Source organism: Phycodurus eques, chromosome 16 (assembly GCF_024500275.1).
Source record: "Phycodurus eques isolate BA_2022a chromosome 16, UOR_Pequ_1.1, whole genome shotgun sequence".
Lineage (NCBI taxonomy): Eukaryota > Metazoa > Chordata > Actinopteri > Syngnathiformes > Syngnathidae > Phycodurus > Phycodurus eques.
Window position 1 is genome coordinate 19,983,141 of NC_084540.1, and position 14,999 is coordinate 19,998,139.

General features: G+C 42.1%; 2 protein-coding genes across 2 annotated transcripts; both read right to left on the bottom strand.

The window, feature by feature from the left end:
• Nucleotides 1–1,030: 1,030 nt before the first annotated feature.
• trim35-12 (tripartite motif containing 35-12) lies at nt 1,031–7,225 on the bottom strand. Its single transcript, XM_061699822.1, is given in 7 exon segments — nt 1,031–2,466; nt 2,468–2,874; nt 3,512–3,630; nt 3,739–3,761; nt 4,678–4,908; nt 5,487–5,582; nt 6,652–7,225. Coding segments are annotated over 7 exon segments (1,572 nt in total). The 5' UTR covers nt 7,195–7,225; the 3' UTR covers nt 1,031–2,313.
• Nucleotides 7,226–8,178: 953 nt separating this feature from the next.
• gipc1 (GIPC PDZ domain containing family, member 1) lies at nt 8,179–14,982 on the bottom strand. The gene is made up of 7 exons (XM_061699823.1): nt 14,502–14,982; nt 13,672–14,147; nt 13,416–13,601; nt 12,592–12,772; nt 12,375–12,487; nt 12,219–12,300; nt 8,179–11,099 (listed from the first exon to the last, which is right to left on the bottom strand). Exons 2-7 carry the CDS (start codon nt 13,963–13,965, stop codon nt 10,948–10,950), a joined length of 1,008 nt encoding a protein of 335 aa, XP_061555807.1. The 5' UTR covers nt 13,966–14,147; nt 14,502–14,982; the 3' UTR covers nt 8,179–10,947.
• Between the last annotated feature and the right edge of the window lie 17 nt (nt 14,983–14,999).

Consider the following 14,999-nt stretch of genomic DNA (forward strand, 5'->3'; position numbering starts at 1 on the left):
CTGGGCGCATTTTCTGGCGCATTTTCTATCAGGCAGCTTCTCTCGTTATTGTTGCTAAATTAGCAAGCTAGCTTTTTGCTGTCATTTGGCACCGGTGTAGAACGTGTGGTTTTATCGTGTTGTCCTACATTAAACTATTACATTAATTGAAAACATATATTTCCAAAAGTTTTATGAAACCTGCTTTTAAGCACAAGACTACTTTTTATTTGGGCTTTAGAACGCGTTCACTCTTCCTCGTGCTTGCCACATCGTGCTGCAGTGTTAAGGTAAGCTCGCTAGCGCCACCCATATCGGAAAGTGACAAGTACAGGCAAATTACTACTTTCGATAATGGGTAGTGATGGGCAAAAAGGCTTATTTTAAATAAATGACGTGTTATACAATTTGAACACTATATTAATAGAGAACATCTTCATTAAGATTTCCAACATTTGTGATGGAAAGGTTAATGCGCTCTGCCTGTGAACTCAATGCCGTATCTTCACATTTCTGTCAATTGCCCATCTGTCCAAACAGCCTGTATTACACTGTATGGAATTGTAATAGGAGTTTTTTTTGTTTTTTTTTTAACAATTAGGTACAAAGACCTGGAAGCATGACTCGAGTAATATTGACACTTTCTATGATATCCTCTCAATGCAGAGGAGCTAGATGAGCTCTACTCTGAGCCCCTCGCGGATGACCGAACTTCTCACCCTCTCTCTAATGGAGAGCCCGGACACCCTGCGGAGGAAACTTCATTTTGACCGCTTGTGGCCGGCATCAATGTCTCCCATTATTGGTATATAGTACATCATAGAGGTCTTTTGAGTCGTGCTTTGTCAGGTCCCTCACCTAGAACCTGTTTGCCATGGGTGACCTTACCAGGGGCATAAAGCCCCAGACAACTTAATCCTGTTTTCCACGATGCACCTTGGATGAGTGTGTACAGATATTGGCGGGCAGTATGCGAGTTGACCAACCACACCTACTTATTTCACAAACACATGCACACACAACAATGGATGATAAAAGATGCCTTGTGATATGAATTAAAGCCATTTTGCCACATGTACACACACCGCCCAACCCTTTACATCACATTGTTAGCAGTTCATTCAAATACAATGCAAACTAAATCACAGTCATCAATCTAACAAAAGAGCCAAGCCATTAGATTCCACTTTTTCTTGAAAACATACGGAATTATTTTTTGTAACATAATAAACTATTCCATATTATACAATTTACATTTTGTAAAAAATATGAAACTTTTCTCAAAGACTCTAATATTGTAATTTTTTTGGTAATGAAACAAAAGCAAACTTGTTTCAAGAAAATATACGTGGGTGTATATATGCACAACCTGTTCTCTAAAAAGTAATTTTGAGAAACATGTACAATTCTATTCCCTAAAATATTTTTGGGATAATATTGTACTTTTTTCTATAAAGATTTAATCAAGTTGAAATATAAACCTTATTTTCTCCCAAATACACAACTTTATTTTTGTTGTCTGTTTTATATTTGAAAGTCTCCTCTCACATGAAACAGCAGCTTGAAGGCGCTTTCAACCACAATCGCATAGTGTTCAATCCTTCAATAGTTTTTTTCTCTTCATTTAACATGCAGGCGGAGATTGACGTCAAGGTGAGCGTACAGGGGATGCTCAAAGTGATGGCCACCATGGTGGAAATGCACAACGGCGTCTTTCTGGATTATCTTCCTTGGTAGCGTCACACCAAAATGAACCCAAGTGCATTAAAAAAAACTAAATAATCTAATGAAAAGGTCTTCTGCTTGCTTGACTTGTGTTGTGAACTGTTTAAATCAGTGATTCTCCAAGTGTGGTTTACACACCAGTAGTTGTATGTGGGCTCCCCCTGGTGGTATGTGAAAGAATTACTGAATTAAATTGTAGTTATTAGTGGCTTTTTTTTAAATCCACTACAGTACACTTATTAGGAACATTCAGTTGTATTTAATTTTAAATACATTTTCATTTAACCATTTACAACAGGTTTTCGTTTTACAAATATTCATTGAGGTAAATTCTTTTTTTTTTTTACTTTAACATACAATCCATTATAATTCATGATGCAGTTTTTTATATTCCCATATTTAAGCAAAGTGTTAATGTCATGCATAATGTTACAGTATCTTACATTATTAATTTTTAGAAATAAAACTTTTGCCTTATTTTTGATAAGATTAACACTTGGGCCTACTACGCTAATGTAGTTTAGTGATGATCATTATGGTGGTCCTTGGAGAGCTAAGTATGTTTTGAGGTGGTACTTTGTGTAAAAAATTGTGATTTTCTTAGTTCCATCACCACGTGGCGCTGTTCCACACTGCCACCGTAGCAGGGCAGATCTTGAGGGGACTGGGGTTATTCCCGTTGATGTTGGCTCCGGGGCAGAAGAAGGGATACATCTTGTCAACAAAGAAGTCGGTGAAGGTGTAGATGGGCGTCATGCTTAACCGGATTGGAGAAGATTACCTGGCCAGCGTCGTAGTCCAGCTGCACCCTGACTCTGCTGAGCTCGCCCTCCACACGCAAGGCGGTGCTAGGCCTCGTCATGGCCGAGTACTCGCCGTCGTAGTGCGAGATCATCCAAAAGCCGCCCTCGGGGCAGCCGGAGATGCGGCCTTTCCTGTCGATGGACTCCCTGACCACCCCGAGCATCCAGTCCTCCTTGTCGCCCACCTCCACCTCCCAAGCGTGGCGGCCCGACGTGAAGCCTTCGGAGCCCAGGGCGAAGACGAAGTGGCCGAAACGCTCCGGGTTGTCCGGGAGCTGCTGGAGGGAGCCACTGTTGGCCACGCAGGTGAGGTCCTTGGAGATGGACAACCAGGAGTACGCAGTGTTGGGGTCCAAGGTGATGGGTGCTAAAATACAAGATTTGATTTCAGATGCTATAACATTAGGGAAGTTCAATACCACCTTTTTTTTAGACCACTATCACTAGGAGTATTCACTCTTGAGTACACACCAATATTGATCCTGAGTAGCGATACATTAGCATAAGCTTATCTTTCCATTTCTGAAAATATGTCTGTGAGCAAGTTGTTCTGTCAATTAGACCCACTGTTATAGAACATTGGGGCTAATTTACATAATAACTGCTCCCGCAGTTTCTCCTAAACATGGCCTTGATCCACGAGGCTGGCTGAAGATCCAGAGCCACTTTCAAGCCACTGCCGGGGGGTCGGGCTGCAGAAGTAGACTGTCAAGCAGGAGGCACCCACCTTCCCCATGCTCGACGCCCCTTTCTATCGCATGTGAAAGGCAAGCAGAGCTCCAACCTCATTTGTATTTACATATATGCGTCGGATACACACAGTGTCGCGAACAAAGTGTCGCCTCCACGAGTGAAAATGCTTTAAATGTCTTTACGGGCACTTGCTTTTTATCCTACACTCTGCAAGTTGCAGTCCCCCAGTTGTCATGGTAACATGACTGGCTAAAACAAGGTAACAGGCTAGCTATACAGTACATAAAACAAGTATTGAAATGCTTGCTTACTGTACTGAACCACATCCACCATCTTTTCCCAAACGTGGTACTTGAGGGAGCTGACGTGCTTGGCCACATTTAAAAGCGCTCTGGACACTTTTTCCGGATCCTTCTGCGGGATCTCTGCCCTTTGACCCCCGCCCCCAAAAAAATAATAATTCAGTGTTAAAAGAGGCAACAGTGAGTTACGTTATAAGTGTTACGTATAATGTGGTCATGAAGATAAAGACTCTTACCTTTTCTTTGTGTTGGGATAATTCTACAACAAAAAGTTTTTATTAACAGTGTGTCCAATCATGTTTCCAGATGAGCATACACAAATTAATCTGACCATACAACGCTTCAAAAATCCAGCATTATTAATAAAACATCACATTATCTCCTGTTCCCATTTACATGTCTACTCAAAGAGTAGTTTACTTTAGCTTTATTTTGCAGTGGTTAACATATTTGTACACTTTTAAGACAGCTAAATTGATACTTAAATCATTGCCCTTTATTATCATTATATTTTAATTCATTCAGCTCATTAAAGAGGTAATTAATAATTTGTAAATAAAAATAGTAAAATATTTGTTTCTATTTTATTCAGTAGTTTTGGTTGGTAAATTGTAGTTTAATTATAAAAATGAGCATGAGTTGTTATCTGTATATTATTGAAATAAACTGCTTTACATGAAATAGTTAAATTGATACTTAAAACATCACCCTTTATTCAATGTTTTGTACTTTTCATTAATTTCTTATTAAATAATTGGTTAATTGACATTGTAAATTAAAATGAAAGCAATTGTAAATAAAACAAAAAATTGACCATGAATTATTCATTTATTTTCGAAATAATTTGAAATAAAAATATCATTTTGGGTTAAACTATTTACATTTATAATACTTTTAAAATAATCTCAACATTAATTATAAATGAAAAAAATGTAACATCTGCATGACTAATAATTATAAAATGATTTTTGCACAGTGTAATTATCATTATTTTACTTTTTGTTTTTCTTTCAACTTCATTTACAAATGACTTAGCCAAGCTGTCCATTTTAAAAATCCAATGTGAACATTGAGCACAAAGTTTGCCCAACCCTGCTTCAAAGGCAGAATTGTTTTATTTTATTTTGAGCATGTCCAACAAGCTTGAAGATGAGGGACTAAAAATGCAAAATCACCTGCAGAAAGAGCGCATCCCTGGCGGCGATCTCGTTCTCGACGGCGATGACCGCGTGCGAGAAAGTCAGGATGTCCCTGGTGATGCTCTCGGCCTTCTTCCTCACCAGCTCGTGCTTCTCCTCCGCCTCCTGCTGCACGGCGGCCAACCGCACCGCTTCCTCCTTTTGCAGGAAGGCACGCAGCTGCTCAAACTCCTCTTTGAGCTGCTGCTCCGTGGCCTGAGTCTGGTTCTGACACACACACACACACACACACACACAGACAACTAAGCGCATCCTCGCACCTGTGAGCGCCTCACAACACTAACTCCATCCATCCATCGTCTGAGCCGCTTATCCTCACAAGGGTCGCGGGAGGGCTGGAGCCTATCCCAGCTATCATCGGGCAGGAGGCGGGGTACACCCTGAACTGGTTGCCAGCCAATCACAACACTAACTCACCGTGGGGAATAAAGCAGCAAAGCTGTAGATAGAACCAGTGGCGGAAATCGGCATGGACAAACGTCTGCGACAGCTCAGGGCGTCACTCTGGGGTAAAGGAGGCCAGCTGCCCAGGCTATTGACATCTATCGCGCTTATTCTTACATTGTTTGTACATTGTTTAATACCATAGCATAAGTTTGGACACTTTCTCATTCTATTAAATGAGAAATTGCGTCCAAACTATTGTCAATTATTTACCTGGGACGCATCTGTCATCATGTTCTCAAAATTTTCCATGTGTAAAAAAAACACAACCCTTGGCTTATTTTACCAGCGGTCATGCGGGCGGGGCCCGCTCCCTCCCTCGCTTGCATGTTTGTTGATACCTTGATGTGCACAGTTGTGTCATCACACTCCTGCTTGGCCTCATACAGGCGCCGCAGGTTCTTCTTCAGGGGAATCAGCTCCTTCTTCAGCTCCTCCTGAGGGCAACATGACATGTCAAAGAATACAAACATGATGGTACAATCCTTACCGCTTACTGCTCTGTATTAAATATAAAAGACAAAAAACAAATTTATTATTATTCATAAAAACTGATTTTATCGTAGCAGCAGGCCCGACAATGTAGGCAGACAAAAAATATATATACAACATTCTGATTGTGTTATTGTTGCTGGGCAGAGTCCACAGTGCTCAATCATAACTGGCCCAAAGCCCCAAAAAAATATTTGGAAACAGACAGTTACACCCGTTTAGCAGGAAGGGGAAACAACTCAAACACTATTATGACACAATTAAAACACACAAATTTGGCATATGAAGCATTACTCTGTATTAAATATTAAGTGCCTATAAATTCATTATTATAATAAAGCTAGCTGGCAGGCACAGCAATACAGATAAAACAGTTTCTATTGTTGCTAGGCAGAATTAAAAGGGCTCAAGAAAATTGGTATTGGGATACAATTGGTATATTTTACACAGAATCATAAAAAAAAAAATTACTACAATGATGGCAATTCAGACATAAATCATGCAATTAAAGCACACAAAAACACCTATAAAAGCATTGATTATATTTATACAACAGATTTTATCTAACCAGAAAATTGCTGATTGTTTTTGTCGCTAGGCAGAGTTCAAAGGGCTCAATCACAACCGCCCCAAATTTACACTACTAATACGTCAACTAGTATTATTACACTATAAGAATTCTTAATTACATATAAAACGGACAAATGGAATTAAAAAAAAAAAAACACATTATCATCATTCAGAAAAACTTAATTGCTGGGAGCTGTAGCAATGAAGACAAAAATAATTGCACCGATTGCCTTTTGTTGCTAGGCAGATTATTAAAGGGCTCAATTTCTTATTAGGCGGATTTCAAAGGGCTCAACCATAACTGCCCCAAGGTTCAATAAAATAATTTTCCATATTGTCAGGAGGAATACAAAATAAGGATGATTGAAACTCTTCATTTTGCAATTGTATCATTACTCTGTGCTAAAAATAAAAAGCATTTTGTAGAGAAAACTGCCACCCTACCTTGAGATCGTGCGCCCCTTCTTCCAGAGGACACACACAGTGTCCCTGGTGCTTCTTGGAGGTGTGGCACACGCAGCAGAGTGCCTCCAAGTCATCCAGGCAGAAGAGCTTGAGGACTTCCCCGTGGGCGGCGCACCTCACCTCCTCCTCTTGCGCCTCGGCCCGATCCCCCCCGGCCCCGGGAGCCCCCGCGCCGTCCGCCCGGCGCCGCTGTTCCCTCAGGAAGGTGTCGGCCACGTTCTTGAGGGCCAGGCTGACGGTGGGCTCGGTCAGGGAGCACTTCCTGCGGCAGATGGGGCACTCGCGGCGGGCCTTCTTTTTGTTCCAGAACTGCTGCAGGCAGGCCCGGCAGAAGCTGTGGCTGCACTTCAGCACCACGGGCTCCTTGAAGATCTCGCAGCATACGGGGCACGACAGCTCCTCTTCCAGCACGGAGCCCGAGCGCGAGGACACGGCCCTCGGTCGCAGGGCGGTGTTGGCCTTGGACGTCTGGAGGAAGGAAAGCTTCCCGGGCTGGGAGGAAGCGCGTGGGCGTGACGCCATGGCCTAGAAAATGAGCTACAAGTGCGCTCCTCAGACTGCAGCGAGTGGACTACGCTGGGTTTACGTGCGCGGGCGGGGCTTTTGATCGAAAGGGACTTGAAATACAGGTTTCGGAAAAGCCCTCATCTGCCACTTTGTGCTCCATTTTTTTCTGTGGAAACGCCAACACGCGGTCATGCACACTGGCAGCCTGCTTTCCAACTCTGCCTGCCAGTCAAGTTCAGAAACGGACAGCAAAGTCTCAGTGAAACATCTCAACGTATTTTAACTGCATCTGAGCCACACAACTAATTGTGACATTTAAGTGGCAGTATTAGGACACAGTCTTAATTCAAGTAACTGTCACAACCTAGGAAGTATTTACACTACAGGCAACAGTGGCACTTTCTGGAATGTGCGATATTGTACTTCTGAATTGGTTTTCTATTGGCATCACGAAATGTAAATCGTTGGTGTTTGAATGGGGAATGTGTGCCCCTTTGTGGAGATATCGGAGTTTGTCAAGGATTTTGCCAAGAAACAATATTAGGTTATTTGTGCCAAGGAAGTAGGTCTGTGTTGTTGAGTGATAGACAACATCCTGGCCACATACCTATTGTGGCAAAGATTGCGTTGCATCGGCATTCATGGAGTCACATATTTGCTGATTTTTTTTGGGACAGGAACCCACCGTTAATCGCTCACCGATTTGTTGTATTTGTGCCCAGGCCAAAGAACTGTATCAAAGAACTGTAGCATCTCGGTGCCAAGAAAATGTATGTTGAAGCTCAAGAGCTTCATGTAGTGGTTTCCTACCATCTTGTGACATGGTGGCAAGAACGATGGTGAAGTGAGTCGAGGAGCCAATGTAGTGCTTTGGCACTATCGTGTGGCGTTTATAGGGCAGAGGGACGTCAATTACTTGCGGATTTTCACCTAAGTGTTGTGGTGAGCTTAAGAACGGTTTGACTAATTTGCAACACTGATGAACACACAGATGTGTTTAATGATATTTTTTTTTAAATAATAAACTGACAAGATGTCTGAAGATGCATTCAGTTAAAAGATTGGTGAGAAAATAGTGTTCAGGAACAGAATGGAAAAACAACCATGTGGCTTAGAACTGCATTATAATTGGACATGAACAGTGTCATACAAAGTCACGTTTGTTGGTGTCAGTGTTCAGTTACATCATCTGCAAAGGGTGAATGACAAAATGATTTCATAATTATACTTCAATGTCGAAATATATGATGCCCAGTGCCCACACTGAAAAACGTTTTTTTTTCTCCTAACAACAAAAAAACACGTGACAGGAGTAGTTTCTCGTGACCATTCACTTCCTCCTATATTAACTTATATTTGAGAGGGGGGGAAGCACTTTTTGTATCTTTGACCTCCAATACTTCCTCAACACCGAGTCATGTTTAGAAAACACACAACCTCCTTCCAAACAGACATCACAGCTCACTTTTTATAAAAACACTAGCCATTTAATAAAAAAAAAAAAAAAAAAAAAAAAACAGCTTAGGAGCTACAAACTGCATCTCTGTCCCTAACAAAAAGAAATTACCTAACCTAACACTGCCTCTTCTTATTATATATAGTGTATACATAACAGTTATCCAAAGTAAAACTGCTAGTCACCTTAACAACAGCATGGAATGTGCAAACAAAACAACTGATAGGCAAGCTACACTTAATATCATGACCCTTCTGACAGCCCACTTGTTCTCCTTTGGAATTAAATTACAGTAAACAAACAGCAGAGTTGATGAAAAAAAAAAACTCAGAAACCATGCTTGTAAGACAGCGAGTAGAGAGGCTCGGTACAGCAACACCGCAGATACAACGGAGCCCTCTGTTGTCTTGGACCAGGGAACACGTCACCACGACAATGTAACATCGACTTTTGTGTTAGCATTTGAGTGCAGGGGGTGGGCAACCTATATACAGCCCGCCATGCAAGTCGAAAAACAAATAAAACCGTTACCAAAAAAAAAAAACATTTAAGACATGTTTGGCCCTAGAAGGACAGAAATGGCCGTGCCAGGCAGGGAAAAAGCTCTCTCACCCCTGCATTAGGAATTGTGCTGCTGTTGCGACGACGTCAACAGCATGCAGGTTCACGAGGCTCGTCTCCATGCTCGCACACACAAATTCCTTCATACCTGCGAAGGACTATTAGGGCCACAATGAAAACAAAAAAAAACACAATTACGCCCCCAGATTTAGGTCATAAACTTATGAGAATAAAGTTGCATATTTCCGGGAAAAAAGTTGTACGTTCTGGGAAAAAAAAAGATTTTCGAGATCAAAATCGTGACACTACGAAAATAAAGTTGCACATTAAGAAAAAAAATGATATTTTTTAGACTGAATTGAGGGGGGGAGTAATGAAAGTCATCACAGCTTCAAATCCACAAGAAGAAATTATTTGGAATAAAAAAAAAAAACATTTCTGATTAAAGAAGTATCAATTCGACTTTATTCTCGTAATATTACAACTTTAATCTCGAAAACCTTTTAAATTAGAAGTACAGCGGTACCTCGAATTGCAAATGACCCGACCTAAATTTTTCACTGATACGAGCTGTTGTTTTGTCAATTAATCTGTTTTAAGTAGCCAGCATAAATTTGAGTTACGAGCGCTAGCTATGACGGCAGTGAATTTCACAAGCAGAAGTTTGGCACAAAGTGAACAGTTCTTCAAAAAAAAGTAAAGTTTACTGTACAACTAAACATAAAACAGGATTACACATTGTGTATGTAACAAAACCACATGAGGTCTACTATCTTAATACGAACACACAATGCAAAATGCCATAGATGGGCGGATAAAACTAGCATCAATGTCAGAGTAACACATTTGATTTGAACACTGGCGGCAGCAACATGCAGAGCATTACAAATACTCACAGGTATATAATGATTATTCTTTGTGAAAAACAACAAAAACTGTTGCATCTTACTTGCGGCGGATGTCTTCTGTGTTTCGTCATCACATCTATGAATAGTTTGTATGGATTATACTGCCCCCCTGTGACCAAGACGCACAAACACTAAGCAGCACAATGCTCATTGAATTCTCCTGATGCACAAACTATCTAATTCTTTACATTCTATTAAACTATTTTATGAATGTATGTTTCTATACAGTACAATAGTTTCGTGCTATTATTCCTATAGAAAAAAAATTTACCTTTTTTTTTAGGTGTTTTTCGGGTGCTAGTATGGAGTTTGAGTTACATGTGGTCAAAGAACAAATTAAACTTGTAGATCAAGGCACCACTGTGTACTACTTTTTTAATCCAAAAATGTACAACTTTAATCTCGTGAAAGTACCACTTAAAACTCAAAAACATATGAATGTGACTTAATTTTTGTAAATAAATTTTAATCTAAAAAAATATATGACTGGTTTCGAAATTATCCCATTTTAATCTGGTAATGCCGATTTTTTTGGGGGGGGGGGGGGTGGCCCTAATTCGCCCTTCATAGGTGGGAACCACAGGAAGACAAGATAAAAAAAAATAATAATAAAATAAGAATAATAAAAAGCACTTCATAGCTTGCTTTCCACCACTCAGTGAGAATATTTGTCAGGAAAGTCTCTCCCAATGACAAAATAAACAGCAGGAGTACACAGTATAGTGAATATAAACAAACCCTTTTGTGCAGTTTCCAAGTAGTGACCACACACACACGCGCACATACACGCACACACACACACACAAGCGCACGCCTGTCGGGTTCAGTTAAATCACGCGCCGCTCACACCCGTCCGACCTTAGCGTCGCCTATGGCGCCCCACACGTCGAAGACGAACTCGTCCGGGAAGGCGAAGTCTCCCAGCGTCTCGTCCAGAGCCTCAGCAAACTCGTCGGGGTTCTTTTTGTCCTTTCCCAGCTCCACCATGGTGGCCGCTGGAGGGAGAAGATGAGAAATTAGGGTGGCAAAGTCTCCAGAATTTTCAAAGTTGAAAATTTGCCGTGGCAATTACCAGGAATTTATGGGACTAAAACTGGAATTTAGGAAATTGTAGGCTGGCTCTAAACAGGGAACTCTAAATGTAATTGGAGGAAATGCACTTCCCATTCATCCTTCCAATTTGGATTATTTCCCAAATTCCTCAATTTCCCATGGACATTTACTGGAAATTTTCCACCCCTCTGTAATCCTACAAGGCATCATTCAAAAACAAGACAATGACAACAATGGAGGAGAACGAGGGTCTGCTGTGTTCACTTTTCTCTGCATTTTGTCTGAGAGGAGCCTGAGGTCAGTAAGCAAACAGAGTGGATAGTGTGGAGTGCAGCGGTGGAGCGTCCGGAGCTATTTCTAGCCTGTGACAGTACAGCGAATTTCAGTTCATCGCATCGCGAGGTGTTCTAGACCCACCGGCAATCGTTTTTTTTTTTTAAATAAAAAAAAAATTAAAAACACATCATTCTTTTGCAGCCCGCGGCTTGTGCTAAAAATAACATTGAACACAGGTTTACTCCAGATTGCTCTTGTTTTGGGTGTGAATGTGGGGACATCCAGGGGCAGATCCATTTTGGCGGGATACAGGGGCAGCAGGCCACCACAAAATCCAGAAAAATCTGAAATTATTTTCTTATCACATTAAACAGAAAGCTTTGATGTAGCAGCTTTTCAAAATAACTAGTTTATTATAAAGAAAAAAGAAATATATAAATACAAATAAAAAATATGCTTGCCTAATAGATTGGTTTTAGCGTGTTTAATAAATTAAAGTTGAAGAATTTCAAAGTGGCCACTGAATCCTTGGATTTTTCTGTATACGGGCCACGGGGAAAAAAGTTTGGACAGCCCTGGTTTAATCCCTCCCACACGTTTTAAACATATTTAAACTAATTTAAAAACTTTTTAAACACATTGTAGGCGCGAACAATGAACCATGATATAGGGAACACTGCGCCGGTTTTATTTTCCTGTTGAAAAGCCTCAACGTGATTTGGCTGTTTGAACAAATTCCAATTACCGAGGGTCACACCAATTCAAGCAACACGAACTGTACGTACCCAGCTCGCTGTCTCTGATGCCCATGTAGCTCTCCAGCAGGTCATCGACCTTCTCGATGGCTTTTTCCTCAAAAGCAGACGGCTTGACACACAAAACCTTACAGTCAAGACAACATTTCGACTGATACAAGACGGCGGTTCACGATGTGAGCTCACCACTTCCTCTACGGTAGCAGGACCCTTGGAGCGCAGACGCAAGGTTCCCCTGCCGGTGCCCAGCTGGACCCCCGAAGATGACCTGGAGCTTCCAGACCGCTGGCTGATCATATCTGCACATAGCCAAACAACAGTCATTTGTGGTACATCCACACAATTGACATATGGAAAGATGAAATGTTTTTCCCGTGATGCGTTGCCTCCTCCCACAGCCTACCGAAGGCTTTGAGCGGCTCCACCAGCTTGATGGTGAAGTCCTTGCCTTTGGGCAGCTCCTTGAGCATCTTGGCCACCTCGTAGTGCCGACAGCCAATCAGGCGATGGCCGTTGATAGACTCGATCATGTCGCCCACGTTGATCACCTGGATCTGGTGGATGGTGCTGCCCTCACGGATTCTCTGAAGATGGGGGGACACACACACACACACACATTAAGATAGAAACCGACAGTGGACATACAAAGTCAAATGCCAGGACTCTGACAAGACCCGAGGAAAAATGCTTCCCCAGCGCTTCAGTTCATTATATGGACTGTCGTGCTGTTTAAACTAACATTGTATAGCATCATATCATGTGATTAAGGCTGCCCACTCAAGCATTCATTGCTGGCAGGTCATTCTGGGAGGGGGATTCCTCCATCTGTGACCCTTTTCCAAGGTTTCTTCCTTTTTGTTAGAGTCACTCTATAGAGGTCTAAATAGCCTTCGTACAGGACCTTTAACATATTGCAAATCTGAAACTCTTTAAAGCCATTTAAACGAAGTGTTGGGAGTTTGGACGATTAAAAATTTTCAAACCAATATTTTCCCAAATGACTATCTGCCTCCTTGACTACTAATAATCAGTACTGGCCCTGGAAAAAAAAACATATCGGTCTAGCTCTAATTTTATGTCACAGCAGACGTCGGGCTGCTGTGTTGGCGTGTGAAATCAGTTACAGCAATATCGTGCCTCTGCTGATTTTGGTGTAAAAGGCAAAGGTATGTCAATGCCGGATATTCTGTTAGGAAGCAGATGCACCAATTTTGGGGGATGCCTCACCTTGATGAATGCATAGCCAGCTCCGTTGTCGGTGATGGTCAGGCCAAGCGCGTCCTCCCCTTTGAACACTTCAATTTCTTTCTTTTGGCCTTTAATGTGGGCAAAGATAAAGTCCTCTAAGCCAATTTGGCCTCCCAACAGTTTGTCCATGTCCACCTTGTGAGTATTCAATGTGCAAAACATCACCTGTGGAGCGGAGCGAGAGTAAAGGTAGTTATGTTGCTCAGGTCTTTTCAACGTACGCACGGCGACTCACCTCAGCTGACGGGATCCCGAAGGCGTCGCCAATCTTGGCGTAGAGCTCCCGCACGTTGCTGAAGCCCTCGATGCGTCCAGTTGGGCTTCCGTGCGCCAGCTGCGTGTGGAAGATGAGACGCGGCCGCATGCTGCTGGGCGGCGGGGGCAAACCCACCGAGGCGGCGCCCTCCCCCAGGCCCGCCATGCCACCTCCGCCCAAGCCCTCCACATTGAGACCGGCGCGGATGGGCTCTGCTTCCTCATTCTCCACCAGCGGGGAAGCCTTCTTCCTTCTTCCCAGACCCAGAGGCATAGCAGTCTTTCCGGAAGGGTTGGTCCTATGAGCAGGTGTGCTGGGTGTTTACGTCACAGTGGGACTGTAGTGCTTCAGACCAGCTCGAGAGCTGTCTTAAAGGGCCAGGGTGTGGATCCACAAATCCACACATCAGAGAAGTACAAGAGAAGTCCAGTCGTGGTGCCGTGGGTGGTCGTCAGCTACAGGGGAAAAAAAATAATAATCAAAAGAGTGACCGGGGACATGTTCACTTTGGTGCATAAACATGCCAAAGACACCCTGGCGTTATCATAATGGCTTCTTTGTGGGGGTTATATTTCCTTTTTATTGGAACAATAAGATGCTATTTCTCACCTGTCTTGCCTCAGATAACACGCTAAATAGCAAAGCGTAGCGAAAAGCGCTTTTGAAAAAAAAAAAAAAAAACCCGACTCTTCGATTTAAAAAAAAAAAAAAAAAACAGCATACATTACAACTGAAGCTTTTACTAAAGTCAGCAATTTAATAACTGTGAACAGATGGTGGTTTAACAGGACAGGCCGGTCAAGTCTTACCCGAGCAGGAGTTTTTAGCCAAGTGTCGTTAGCTAGTCCCCGAACAGCAAGTCCTGCTTGTCAAGTCGTCAACAAAATAAGATCCAAAAAACAAAACCGGACGAGTTTCACCACCCGGCTGCCAGTTCTAGTTGTCCTCGGTGGGGTTTAAAAGTGAGAAATAAGCCACACGAGTGTAGTTTGTGTGCTGGTATGCCGCTGTGGATGTTAGCGTTAGCTCGCTTTCGAGGGGTGGTGCTATGGCGCGTTCAGGTTCACTCGGGAAAATGAAACACTTTAGGGGTGGAGCCATGACACCTTAACGTACACTTATAAATATGACAATTTTGACACTTCATTTATGACTAGTTTAAACATTTTTACATGGATTAAGGCAGTTCAAACGTTTAATAATGATACGTGTAGTTATGCCGGCATAAATACTTGAATGCATCAAGTTTAGGTAAAGTATGTCCTCTTTCTTGGCTTCTGGAAACATCTTATTTACATGTTAAAAAA

Excerpts from the sequence above, each read along its gene's own strand:
- gipc1 (XM_061699823.1), bottom strand. The coding sequence starts at position 13,965 with ATGCCTCTGGGTCTGGGAAGAAGGAAGAAGGCTTCCCCGCTGGTGGAG. Across the intron at positions 12,488-12,591 it reads GGAGCCGCTCAAAGCCTTCG|ATATGATCAGCCAGCGGTCT; the intron begins GTAGGCTGTGGG and ends GGCTATGTGCAG. Across the intron at positions 11,100-12,218 it reads CATCAGAGACAGCGAGCTGG|CGGCCACCATGGTGGAGCTG; the intron begins GTACGTACAGTT and ends TTCTCCCTCCAG.